Below are 14,796 nucleotides of genomic sequence, written 5' to 3' on the forward strand. Positions count from 1 at the left end.
TCTGTTGATAATAAAAAGTGTTTGTGGAACTGTTGTGTAAAAGGACTATCACACTCGAGGTCGTGCTGTTGTGCTGGATATCAGCACAACTGTGGTGCCCACTAATGATGGAATGCCATGCTGGTTTAGTGTACCCTCAGTTTTGACCACCAACAGTGTCAAACGCAAAGAACCCCCATATCATCACACCTCCTCCTCCATGCTTCACGATGGGAACCACACATTCAGGAGCCATCATTTCACCCTCTCTACAGTACATCTAACAAAGACATACTTTCGACTCATCGGACCAAAGCACAGTTTTCCACTGATGTAATGTCCATTAGTGTTGTTTACTCTAAGTCTCTTCTGCTTGATGTTCTTCAGATTTTTTGCCACAATCTGATCTCCAGCACAAAAGCACTCCCTCTCGTATGATATTGCTTAAATATAACATTTAAAATAAAGTTTTGGTCCCCTGACAAGTAGGTCAACAAGCTGTCACAAGAAACCGTAAGAATCCATTTAATCCTGGTAACCTGCAGGTGCTGAGTGAGCTGGGTATAAGGAAACAATTTGCAATGATGGACGGATTAAGCCAGTCAAGGAGAAGGGCTGACCTCCCTTGCTGAGCTGACTCATAATTACAAAAGCCCCCACACAGCAGGCACAGACTGAGACAGACAGATACACAGAGAGACATCAAGTTGCATGAGAAGCGTCCAGAAGCTGAATCATTGCTATAATTACTGCGATGCTTCAATTATTTTCCCATGGGGAATAATTTAACGGTAGACAAAAAGCCTGAGAAATGAACAACAAATGGCATGCAATTAAATCACCTACGATTTAAAAACAAAAATATAGATTTGTTAGGAATATGTGTTTCCATCCATTCCATTTTTTGATCTCCAAAGATCAGAAACATTATTATCCTTAGATCAGTTAAAGCTTTTAGGAACCACTCTAATCAAGAATAAGAGTCAGAGAAGAAGGGGGTTGTTTAAAATAAATGTGCACATGGGTCTCATCATACCTTACAGTAAACACATACCTTCATCACATCAGTCCAAAACCAATGCACAGGCATTTGCACTAGGTTGATGAAATAAAAAAAATAAAAAAAGCTCTCTGCTTTCTCAAAACATCCATAACTACAAAGCTCACATGTTCTTAAATTAGTTTTGATCCTAGATCAATATCCTAGATTACCACATCCAAATTCATTGAAAGCTTCTAAGAAGCAGTGCTGCTTTTGGCTCTGTTGTAATCCTTGAAACAAAGCGGAAACATGTCTGCTGTCCTAACAGGTGTAACGTCAGAGAGTGTAACCTTAGAGGCTCGGAAGCAGAAGGCGGTGGAGACTGTGTCGGATTTCTCCCGATCCTGCAGCACGAGGCCTTTGTCTTCAGTCAGGGCCAGATAATGACCAGTGGTGAGGTGGCACAGGCGAAATGGCTGCCCCCAGCGGATATGACTGCCACACCAACTGCACAGCATGCACACAGATACACATCGACATGTATAATCATCACAGGAAACAATAAAAAAAAAAAAACTATGCTAATATTTGTGCAGCAGACCACTGTCAATACAGCATTGACCCTGACACCAACTGTGTATCAGCTGAGAAAAATGTGGACAGAGAAAGATCACTGTAAAACGACCTCTGCACTGAACACACATTCCTCTCAACATTATCCACAGTATTATGTGTACTGTATTCTCAGTGAACATTCATCTGCTTTTTGTTGGGCGGGTGGGTGAGTGAGAGACGGGCAGTTTCGATCGCTCATACTGGGCCTTTACCCCAAACTGATGAGGGTTTCACTTAATGTTTCCACTTTTGACAACCACAGCATCGTGCAAGAAGAATAAATGCGAATACATTTCCCACCCATTCATCTCGGAAAACTCAGCGACAACTTTCATAATTTTTGAGAACGCCATTGTTTTTCACTTATTAAAAGTTTCATCTGTCTGTGTGCCGCTCTCTGCATGCTTCCCTGCACGGATGACGAATCATCTGAATGTAGCAACAGTAAGCACAGGAACCTGTGGCATCGTAGGACCCAAACAGCTCAGCTGTGCCTGATAGAAATATGAGTTTATTAAAAAATAATGTTTGATCTATTTATTTTATTAAGTTAAAAGGCTTTAAGGTCATGATCAAGGTCAGTTGGTGACCCCTGCTGTAAAGGTTCAGAGGAAGCCTGAAGCCTATCCCAAGGGCCTCTGGGCACAGGGTTGAGTACACCCTGGACAAAATATTAATCATTTTCGGCCCTGCTGCTTCCTTGTACTCTTCTGTTTTGTGTACACTGGTGTTTCGCAAACCAACTAACTGCATATTGCCACCCCCTGTATCAGTGATGGTTTAAATTAGCAGGTATAATCAAGTGTGGAACAATGTTACTAATGTGAAAGCTGGCCACCTGCAAGGTGGGGGGAAATTGGTACCCAGGAATGGTAACAGGGTGAAAATAAATAAATAATTACTCCATCATTAGAAGGACTAATTTGTAGTGCAAGCTTCTGTACCAATATGCGACCTACTGTATGGTGATACTTGGTGGTGGCAGCATAAAACAGGAAAATAGTCAGTACTGAGAAAAGCATAGGCTGCTGTGTGGTGCAATGAAAGTTTTTTTTTTCCCTACTCTCAATATATCAAATAATTAAAATCCTTATAATGGAAGCCAAGGTGAGAGCTATGTAATTCTAGTCCATCACCTATCACATTCACAGTGTCACTAGAGAATCACAGACAGATCCCCAAGCTTATTTCTAGATAAGGGCAAATAAATCTTTCCTTTGAGTGTTTTACACTGCCCTGTGATGTATCATGAATGGCAGTTCTTATGTTTTAAAATGCGCACAACCAAACTAAAGTCATGAGCTAAAGGCACTGCTGCCACCTGATTAGTTAAATGGAATTAGCAGCTGTTTGGGTTTTTATGTCAAATTATCCAGTTAATTACATATAAAATTGAAGACATAAAGATTAAAGATTAAAGGGCAAGGTTTACAAAAGAATTGTCAGTGTAAAGTGGGAAATACACACCTGATCCGTAGCGGTTCCAATCTCCAAAGAGATCTGGCCTTGGCCCCTACTTTGCCAGTCTCATAGTTGACTATTCTACAAAACACAAAGATCACAAGATCAACTATTTTGCAAAAACGATCATACTGCAGTTATAAATGTCAAGAATGATGAGATTGGCTGTAATTGCAGGCAAACCCTTTGAAATTTAACATGTCACAATTGCCTTGAACTAAAAACAAGGCGAAGTATGATATAAGCAGGAAACACAGGTTCTTGCAACAAATGTTCCTTTGTACATTTTTATACCAACATTTATTAATGGCTAACAAAAAAAAGCAAAGAATGAACAAAACTTAAATAGGTCAAGTAATTTTAATTGGTTACCAAAACAGAAAGTACACAGGTAATGAACTATGAACAACAAACATTCACAACAAAAAAAAAAGTCCCAGGGAAACATATTAATGCACCTATTATAGGTTACTGTAATAAAACCCCCTCTAAGGTGCAGCTCTAGAAGTTTTAAAGGTGGCCCAGACAGCCCCTCAACCACACCATGTCAGTTCATGTGATAGGAAGACGGTTGAGTTCAGCTTGAGGCCTGAAGCATGCGGCAAAAGCACATGGCCAGGTAGAAACTTGGCATGGGCACTGGGTCTGTGCTTGGGCAGTTGGAAACTGGTACAGATGATTGGAACCTTGACTTGGGTGCCAGGTTAGAGTCTACTGCCCTGGGATATGGTGTGGGCACTGGGCTGGAGTTTAGCATCAGCTTATGTCTGGGAGATCCATCTCATGACCAACCGCTGTACAATTTCGTACATTTTCATTTCCAACAAAGAAATTGAGAGTGAACAAAAGAACATAACAACGACAGGGAAAAGAAAGCAAGGTTAAATAAAAGTCCTGAAACACAAAATAGAGAACAGTGTCCATAAGGATACCATGACATTAAGCACGTGTGACCAAATCCAATTTTTTTTATTAAGCATGATCACACCAAATCATACGTTTTAAGTCGCAGGCTTAAGCTTAATTAAAAAAAACAAAGCACCATGCTTCAACTCCACTACTTTACCTTCTACTGTGAAAGCTTTAAGACTTAACTAAATTTCTGCAACCAACCATAGAGGCCTAAGTCACAGCTGACAAACAGCATCTAATCCTGCATCTCTGAACTAAAAATAGTCACTGATGAAGGGAGGAGGATGGATATAACAGTTCTTCAGTGGCGCTGTGGAAGTTTTTAAGGCTCTGTCACCTTCGCCTTGACCCAGTTTAGCAGGCCTGTATTCTCACTCTTTTACCCACACACACATATTCACATACTGCTTTACTTATTTTGAGATTTCACACTGCAATAAGGCAAAGCAATAAGAATCATATTTGCTATTAATGAAAACAAAAGGATGAAGTAAAAAAAAAAAAATGTCACTGGATCTTAGCATCAAAGTTAACAGGTGTTTAGCTAACAGTGTACACTGCCTGACCAAAAGAAAATCACCATCACAAGGGGTAAATTGGTGCACTGCATCAAGCAAAAAGTGATTAAAAATGACTGGAACTGGGTTAAGAGCCCATTAACACAATCAAACTTGCAATGATAGTGCTGAACCGTCAATTTTGTGAAAGAAAACATATTTTATTTTGTGTCTGTATGCGTGTGTCTACAGCGTGTAAGGCAAAAGCAAGTCTCATTAGAAAAGTTATTTTATAGCATTTTCTCCCTCTGCTCAAGGCTTAGTCTGCTCTTTGCCTGCTGGTAAGTGCAGGTAAATTTGTTTTATTTTAACTTTACAGCAGTGATTCCGTTAGTGTGTTTTTAAAATTTTAATTTGGTTTACGAGTGTTTTGGAATGAATTATGCTCATAATCCAAGGTTCCTGTATATAATCCACTGTATATATTTGGCAGATGTAAAGCATACAGGTGTAAGTTTTTTTGTGCTAGTTTATTTTTATTTTATTTTATTATTATTATAACAGCTCAAGGAACAACATGTTTGTGCACTTTCTAAAGATTTTAGGTCTGTTTTTAAATGAAAAGGTTGAAAACGAATGCTTTTCTTTTTAAAAAAAAAAATCAGATTCGATTTCGAAAATCGAAAAAAATAATCGACAGATTAATCGATTATTAATATAATCCTTAGTAGCAGCCCTAGACTAAACAGTTGTATGGCCATAAGAATTTTATGATCTTATGATTTTATGATCTTAGGTTACTTCAGTTGACTTTGCAAAGTTATGTGGCAATAAAATAAAGTCAGCTGATGACCTGAATGTAGTGAATGACCAGGGTATCACATCAATAGAGAGTTTTTTTTCTCCCTGATGGCACAGGAACATTCCAGGACTATAGGACAGATTGTGGGAGAGCGGTTTATGGGAGCATGACAATTAATTGTTAAAAAATTACCTGTCCATCACATCGTGTGCTGTAATCAAAGCTTAATGTATGGGATGGTAATCTTAGTGTATGACAATGTATATGTAGTACATTTTGATTATATCACCGAAAGGGAAAAATGCATGGGTTTCTACACCCGTAGTTCTCAACCCTGTTCCAACCCCCTACCTGCACATTTTGGTGTTTTCTCTGCTCTCAGTGCACCTGACAGAACTAATCAGCTATGATTATTAACAGCCTTTTCTGAATAGGTGTGGATATGTTTAAAAACACAAGGACAAAATACGAAAATCTGCAGGGCAGGATCAAGGTTTGGAATCATTGATTTACACTACATGGGCAAAAGTTTGTGGACAGCTGACTGTCACACATGGGTTTGATTTTTTGGGCAACTCATTCTAGATCCAGCATCTCTTTGTTATAATAACATCAACCCTTTCAGGTAAGCTTTGCACTACATTTTTAAAGTTATTCAAAAAGTTTTACTCCATGTTTACTCCATTTCGTTTGTGCACAAAGGAATTGTCATCCCGGAACGAGTTTCAGTTGGTCCCCATTATGTCCTGCATCATTGTAATTGTGATGCTACAGCACACACAGACATCCTGAACAACTCGGTGTAAACTTTGTGACAGTTTAGGAAAAGTCCACAATTGGATGTGAGGTTCAGTTGTTCATTAACAACTAGTAGTCTTGTAGTGACACTAGGGGTGCGACAGATCGCAAAACCCACAGTTCAGGTCACAGTTTTTTGTCACAGATTGGATCAATTTTTGGACGAACCTAAAAAGGAAAAAGTATTTCTTTTATTACTTAGAAAAATTAGAGCAAGGAACACTCACCTGTCATCGAAAAAAAACATACAAGTTGCCCAATGATTAAATTAAATCGTAAAATAAAATAGTCCATATTCAATTGTTAAATTAAAGTAAAATATAAGGCATTGGTATTTTTTGTTTAAGACTCATTTACTATTTATTTAAATAAGAAGGTCAGTACTCTGAACAATAGTGAATGAAAAAAATGGGATAATTGTAGTAGTAATTATGATGTATTTATGATGTACAGTAAGTAGTAATTATAATGTAAATATATTGGTAATAAAAAAGAATAGGCTAGTTTTAGTGAAAGAAAGTTTGTGCATGTCACTAAGCCCAGGTATGAGTTATAATACTGTTGTTGTTGTTTTTTTTGCCTTAATAGGCAAGGCTTTAGCATTGTTTATGGGGATTTTGTGTGCATGATCTGGCAACCCTTGTCTGCACAGGCCTGCGGGTGAATGCAGTTAATTAGGCACGAGATACTGTAGCATTTAAGTGACTAAAAATGTCATTTGTGTAAGAGAGTTTTTGCTCAGGAATTTGCATGAATATACAACACAATACAGAGCCAGGAAAAAAATATATATTTTGCAACATGATGTTAAACTCAATATGATGATTAAAATGAATCCAGGCTTCACATGCATGTCAAACCATGAGAAGAGCAAACTCTGATCTGTTACACACAGATGAAGTCTCTAACCATTTACATGCATATACTGCACATATGCTCAATATAATTATAAAACAAAAAAGTTAGCCTATGACAATTACGAGTTCCTCCCTTTACCTTAAAGCAAAACGAGGAGTGAAAAACTGTACGAGTAAATCGTGATCAGATAATTTGATCATTTACATATCCAGTCTGTTCATTAATGCAATCTAAATACTCACCTTTGTTGCTCCTCACTCTGATCTGAGCCGGGGATCGTCAAAACCTCATCATGACCATGAAAAAAACGCATCACATGACCACCAAGGAGATAGCCTACAGAACAAAACAGGGAAAATTCTGACCAGAGCAGAAACCCTTACAAGAAAAAAAAACATCTCAATAAAATAGATATTAATACAATTGTTTAGTGATCACATAAAATCGGACTGAATTTTTTTTTTCCTGCTGAAATAAACTCTACACAGTCATGAGACATGAGGGAAGGGGGCAAGGATTTCTCTCAGTATAAATTAAAAATCCATAGAAAGTCATCTGAAATTGGGCTTAATCTCATATTTAATTAGGGAGAAAAAGACTACACTTTTGGCTTATTCTTGATTGACAAATGCATACTAATTATGCATAAAAAAATTATTTTAAAAATATATAACCTTTAAGACAAAAAGTTTGGCAGGTCTGATTGTGTAATGGATATTATTTAATGGTGATTAAATAATTACAGTACAGTACCTTGCAAATGTATTCTAAGCCCTTGAATTTTTTTTTTTACAAATAAATAATCTAAAAAGTGTGGCAAACATTTCAGCCCGCCTTCTGCTTTGTAGAAACACCTTTCACTGCAATTACAGCTTGCAAGTCTTTTGGGGTATGTCTCACATCTAGAAAGTGAATTTTTTGCCCACTCTTCCTTGCAAAATAGCCTAAGCTCAGTCAGGATGAATAGCGTCTGTGAAGGTCAATTTTTAAGTCTTGTCACAGATTCTTAATTGGAGTCACATTGTAGCTCTGGGTTTATGTTTTTTTTTTTTTTTTACATTTAGGCATTTAGCAGATGCTTTTATCCAGAATGATGACATACATTTTTATCTCATTATACATCTGAGCAGATGAGGGTTAAGGGCCTTGCTCAAGGGCCCAAAAGTGACGGCCGTGGGATTTGAATATGGGACCTTCTGAACCGTAGTCCAAGGACGTAACCACTGAGCTACCAGACACTTATGTTCAGGGTCGTTGTCCTGCTAGAAGGTCAACCTCCGCCCCAGTCTTAGTCTCAAATTGTTTAAGGTATTATATAATATTGTAAGGCGTTATAATATAATAAAAAGATTCCTGTGCCCTAAAAACAGACCCCTCACTGTGCTTCCTGATACCTTATGTGGTAACACCTTCTATATCCTGTATCCAGACAGATATACAGTCATACGGCTCTTGTCCACCAAAACCCTTTTGTTTAACCAGTAGAATGCAGATGTATTTCCTCTCTCCTGTCTGTCTCCGGGTCCCTCTATGACATGTTAATGATTGGTTCTTTTGATGTTCGGGACGTAGCACCGCTTTTACTGTGCTCTCTTTGCTGAGAATAAACAGAGATCTTCAGACATTATGCCTGCACATGTGTGTGTTTGTCTCCTGATCCATCAGGGCCGGACCGCTTAATTCAACCTAATTTGGACACAGTTTCTTTTTTTAATTTAACAAGTTGTAACATGAGAAAATGTGGAAAAGTTCAAGGGGTATGATTGCAAGGCAATGAAGTATACTGTATTACATATAAGTCTAGTTTCAGCTAAAGCACACAGATCCACAGGACGCTTTAGCTAAACAGAATGCTTATACTGCACCTTCCTCCACACTGCTGCCTGAACAGGTGGGATGGACATTCCACAGAGTCTGCATGAAAGATGCATCGACCTGGATGTTGCCATTGGAGATGGACAGGTGCTGGAGAACAGTGAAGACATCAGTTACCATAGCAACACATTAACATTCTCATTAACACTTAAAACAGATGTTTCATGAAAAAAAAAGCTTGAAGAATAAAACCCTAAATAGTTTCATATATAAATGTATACAGTATATAGTTTTTGACACCAAAGATGTTCGAGTTGACACATACAACCCTCCGTTTAGTGCTCATTCAAAATCTACAATACAATGAACACCAACAACTGAGCAAGCTGACTAATATTACTAAAAACAATATTAATTATACAATTCAATTAGATAATAATAATATGAACTAATCATCAAATTAAGCATCAAAACCACAATGGTGTAAAATCTAGTAAGAGTTGTTTTTACAAAACAGCAGCAACCAAAAAGAATTGTGGCTACAGTAAGAATAAAGATAACAATAAATTTGCCTTCCTAGCCAGATAACAATACTTTGCCCAGTCTTCAAGTTTGTTTCCCATGGGACTTTACTTAATGATATACTTTTAAATTAAGATTAAATTGATAGAGATGAAATATCCACCTTAATTTCACTATGTCTGCATTAATACCTGCTCATTATGCTTTCAGCAAAATGTCAAGTGGGAAACACTTTTGAACACCTGTTCAAATGGCCATTAACACAACTATTTAATCCGCCAATCAGATGGTAGCAACAGGTGCCACACCCATCAGTTAAGTACTGGAAAATGAGGCTACAATTTACCGAAATTTTATAATAGAAGATTTTTTAAATGTTGGTCTGATGAGTCTCAATTTCTTTTGTAACATTCGGACGGTAGGGTCAGAATTTGACATAAACAACAAAGCATAGATCCATCCTGTTTGTCTGTACATTGGTCAGAACTTGCTCTTTCAATTATATCTTTCCGTTTCATACATTGGAGGACCAATAACCAGTGTCAGAATCTGTCTGTCTGTATGTTTGAATGTCTGTCCAGACAATTTTGTCTTTGCAAAACTGGCTTAACAGAACTTATTGAAACTTTGTCAGTTCTTCTGTATTCACCTAAAGTTAAACCTGCACCATAAATGAAATAGAAAATGTTTAGTAGAAGGGATGTTATGAGCAGTTTTGACAGATTACGTCACAGCAACCAGCGCTTTTTTGGACAAATATAGTGCCTTTTCCATCGAGGTAGGCGTGCATATACTCGTCATTCAATAGAGCCAATTAACAAAATAGTTCATGGTACATTAAATACATAGAGTGGTCATACTGTATGTGGAGAGCACAGAGATGACTGTAATGCACCTATAAGGCACCCAAATCCAAAAAGAAGTACAACTTAGTACTTAGTAAGAAAGTCAAACTTACAAAATTCTATTTTCTCTATTAGTAAATTAGGCAGAGAGTTTTGCTGTACAGAAAGACAGGCAGACATGTACATGGACTTCAACCAGAAATAATAATATTACTGATTAGATTAAAGCTGATCAGCTAATTTTTAGCTTTACTCTTTAACTATTTCTAAAAACCCTTTACCCATCAATGACGGACAATAACGCTAGTCTAGTCTAATTCATGTAGTGAAGCAAGTCTTATGCAATCCTGGATTGAGTTATGTATAAACGTTACAGAGTGTTTACTTACAAGATAACGCTCTGATGATACACTGACAAGAATGAGGTCATCACCGATGCGAACCTTCTCCCCCTCTGATCTCTGCTTGGATGCAGGATGGATAGTCCACCAACAAGCTTCACCTGGAGAAAGATATACATGTCTGTCTTCCTGTCTTTGTAAGTGACCATCCATACACCAAAATTCAACTCTTACAGTAACTCCTATTGTAGCATCATTATGTGGTCAGAACTAAATCATGTCAACTTGATTTTGGAAAAGGTTGCTAATGTGCTTATTTATGGGGAGAGACTGAGAATTAAATAGATATAAAAGATCTAACCGATAAAACACAGACAATTATTTTATTAACAGACAACTGTACTGTACACCAAATAGTCACCACTGTCTTAACCACATGCATACAATTATTACATGGAAATAATGTAAAATGACATATTATTTACGCTAACATTAACCTAACCAACACCTCGTAACCTTAACATGACCAAAATGTATTTTTCTCTTATGGCGACCGGCTAAATGTCCCCACAAGGTCAAAACATTCCTATCATTAAGGGGACATGTTGACCCTGATACATAACCCAGCACCTAACCCCCATATTGTATCCAGTCGTGTTTAAATGTTCAATAAGTAACTGTCATGTCTGTCAAAGCTTAAGCAAACATTCAAGTTCATAAAATGTTGTCTACTTTGATTTGATCTTTTTATTATCTAATAATACATTTTATGCATTACATACTACTAATAATTAAAAATGTGGCTTGCATAATATAGGACAAAAAAAGTAACTAATCAGTAAATCCTTGCCTGTTGAGTCCTCCTGAAGCCCGACATCAAAAGACAACTTATCTGTCAGTGACCTGGATGTCTTTAAACATGTCAGATACTGCAATAAAAAAATAATAAAAATAACCCATTTGTTGTTAAAAACATAAATAGAGATTCATCAAGGAACGCTGTGGGCAGGTAAAGTAGGTAAGATACTGCCTTGTTTTGGTAAAAAGGGGGATAGTGGTATGTTTAAGCACTGTGTATTCTTACATCCATTTTATTACACACATCATAGTCAACAAAATGTATATCTTACCATCCTTACCATACTGTTTCCACACTAATATAAATAATAATAACAAGAACATTAGTATAGAACTCTGAAATGCATGATGATTCATGGGAACCCTCAGCCTCATTTTGACACCTGGATGTCCCTGCTACCCTCAAAAGTAAGGAACTGAAAGGTTTGATTTTTATCAATTGATTTTTGTGATACATTTCACCACTGTTACCTGCACATTACACATTCCATGTACCTAATACAGTTTATTTATATGCCTTACTTTTTTATATGCTTAATTTTTTTACATTCTTACAATCTTTTTTGCAAGCATAATTTATTCCAGAAGTGGGCTTGTATATCAAAACACTCAGATATCAAAGCAAATTTTCCCCATAAGTAATAATGTAAACTCAAAATATATTAAAAAAATTATCCCCCTGCGTGAGCACACACACATCCCGCTGCGCAAGCACACACACCTTCATTGACCATTGGCTCAGTTGTGATCACGTGACTCTCAGCGTCAAAACAATAAGCATGTATGCCACATGAAACACGATATTTTATTACTTGTATATCAAGACACGCTTGTTTATAAAAATTTTTTTTTTTTCATTTGCTTGTCTTGTGAAACGCCCGCAAACCGGGTTACTCGCAATACGAGCTTCCACAGTGCTTTACATATTTCTGTTATACTTTGTTTTATTTTATTATAACAAAACTATAGATTTTATATATTATATTTTTTATTCTTTCCAATTAGCATTTAGCCTCCTTACTTCCTTCCTTCTTCCTTTTCAAGGTCAGAAACAGTCGGTGAGCATTTCACTGCTTTACACACAAATAAAATTTGAATTTGAATTTGCTAGTGATCCCAAACTTTTGAGCAATACCGTACATATACAGTATAAACACCCTATTTTGGAAGAGCAGTCTGTGTGTGGTTCTTCATGGTCGTTCCTGATTTTCATTTATTTCTACATTGTATACAGTATGTGTTATTTTATAGTTCTGAATTCCCCAGTAATGTAGAAAATAAATCACTAAATAAAAACCGAAAAGTGATCTCAAACTATTGCGCGATAGTGTATATTTGGTTGACTATGAAGTGGATGTAAGAATACACAGTGCTAAACACACCATCACCCTTTCTTTCAAAACAAGGCAGTATCTGCAACAACCATACCTAAAAGTAAACCTAACAAACTGACTTCTGGTTTTAAATATATACAGAGACGTTCCTCACCATTCTACTGAAGGAGTGCCGCAGGAGGATAGCATGTCCGTACAGAAGGGTTCTGTGTCCACCTCCATGGGCTGCCTGTGTGGATTCGAGCAGGCTTTAAGACATCACTAAGAATAACTTAACAATGAAAGCAGTGGTTTCATCTCAGGAGACTTTTCTGTTTTTCATTCTCTAACACACTGATTTCTTTTTTTCATTCAAAGATTATGTACCATGTATTTGTGTTTGCACTTACTAACCATTTTATCAGAAACACATGTACAGCTGATAATTTATGCAATTATCGAATCCAATAATTTGGCAGCACTGCAATGAAGAAACTCATATAGGTACAGTTACAATACAGTACATTACCAAAAGTATCCGCTCCCGTCTGCCTTCACATGCATATGAACTTGAGTAACATCCAATTCTTAATTCACAGGGCTTATTATGATGTTGGCCCCGCCCTTTGCAAGTATTACAGCTTTAACTATTCTGGGAAGGCTTTCCACATGGTTCGGGAGAGTGTACTGTATATGGGAATTTTTGACCATTCTACCAGAAGCGCATGTAGGGTTTCAGCTCTGGTTCAGAGGTGACTCAAATCTTTAAGGATTCGGGTTAAATTTATCTTTACACTTGAGTTAAAATTTATAATGTAAACTTTATGAAGCTTTGTTTGTTTACTTGCGTTGCAGTCTTCCTGACATGACGATGTGCTCGGACCCTGGGGTTTAAACCCTTTACTGTCAATCCGTCCTATGGGTGATTGATCCAATCGGATGTGGTTGCGGGCTTAGCCACGCCTCATTTGATTGCCCCTTTTGTGCAAACATTAGCCTGCCGTTTCGCCTGTCACGTTTAGGCACGCAATTATGTTGGAACAGGAAGGGGTCATACCCAAATTCAGACCCACGTTCCATTTTATCAATTTAAGCTACAGTATTGGGTCAAAATGCACAGGCCAGCCTTTACTTCCCATGCTCATCAGTGGGTCTCGGCCGTCCATGACCTTGTCGCCGGAACATGTTTGAATTAACCTCCAATTCTATATCAGCTTAAATAACCACTCTTTGTTGAACCTGAAATTGAATGGGCTCCAACAGCTGAAAACAACACAAGATTCCACTTCTTTTAGACAATAAGCATTTTACAATGGGCAAAGGCTCACCAAAATGGACCACTATCTCTTCTCATCGACATCTGCCAATAACTCTGTGTCTAAATCTGTTGGTGTCTTTCACATCATTGTATATATTATAGAGACTGTTATAAAGCCCATGAGATCAACAGTGCTGAGTTTAATACCTTAAAACAATGCATCTGCCACCATCATACTACACTTAAAGAGGAGCTGCTGTCTTTGTAAGTCTACTTAACCACCTTACTGGCACCATAGTGGCATGTGAGTGGGGCAAGTCAATGTGTCCCAGGGACATTTTGAGTGCCTGCCAAGGGCCAGCGGCTGAAGGATGGCACAAACTGCCCTGGCACTTTCAATTTCATTTGGACCCAGCCATTGCAACACAACCACAAAAAAGAAAAAGCATGCTGCGTGAAGGCCCTCCTAATAAATCTACACTTCCTAATAAAATGAACCCATAAGACCTCGCCTCATCGGCGCACTCTGTCTGTAGTGCGCCCTGAGTGAAAGACCTTACACTAAATAATATAGGTATTTTTAATTATATTAACTACATACCTATACTGTAACTACCTAGAATATTATCCATAATATTTAATCTCAGAATTCGAATTCGTTGATATTGGTGCTGCAGCACTATGATAAAAATATTTACATGGTGTAATGGTTCTGAGTGCCCAATCAGTTGTAAAGCTTTAGAAAGAAAACAGAAAAGAAATCATCGATAATTGTTCAAATCTTCTGAACCTCTGGCTGTCCAGAGTTTTGCCATCATTTGGATCAGACAGAGTTTCTCTGTAAGAAAGCCTGCCCTCAGATTGGCACAAAAGCCAATAACAGGAAATATTGCTGCCCACATGCCCATGTGGCCAAACGTCATCAGTTTCGACAGCACCA

At 37.5% G+C, this 14,796-nt stretch overlaps 1 protein-coding gene across 1 annotated transcript in view; it reads right to left on the reverse strand.

The window, feature by feature from the left end:
• Nucleotides 1–14,796, reverse strand: part of LOC128535777 (ryanodine receptor 3) — a 196,135-nt gene that overhangs the window by 127,072 nt on the left and 54,267 nt on the right. Inside the window, 7 exon segments of the mRNA XM_053509826.1 lie at nt 1,312–1,468; nt 3,044–3,118; nt 7,147–7,240; nt 8,770–8,869; nt 10,476–10,588; nt 11,278–11,356; nt 12,774–12,848. Of these exon segments, the coding sequence (XP_053365801.1) occupies nt 1,312–1,468; nt 3,044–3,118; nt 7,147–7,240; nt 8,770–8,869; nt 10,476–10,588; nt 11,278–11,356; nt 12,774–12,848 (693 nt within the window).

Source organism: Clarias gariepinus, chromosome 13 (assembly GCF_024256425.1).
Source record: "Clarias gariepinus isolate MV-2021 ecotype Netherlands chromosome 13, CGAR_prim_01v2, whole genome shotgun sequence".
Classification (NCBI taxonomy): Eukaryota; Metazoa; Chordata; class Actinopteri; order Siluriformes; family Clariidae; genus Clarias; species Clarias gariepinus.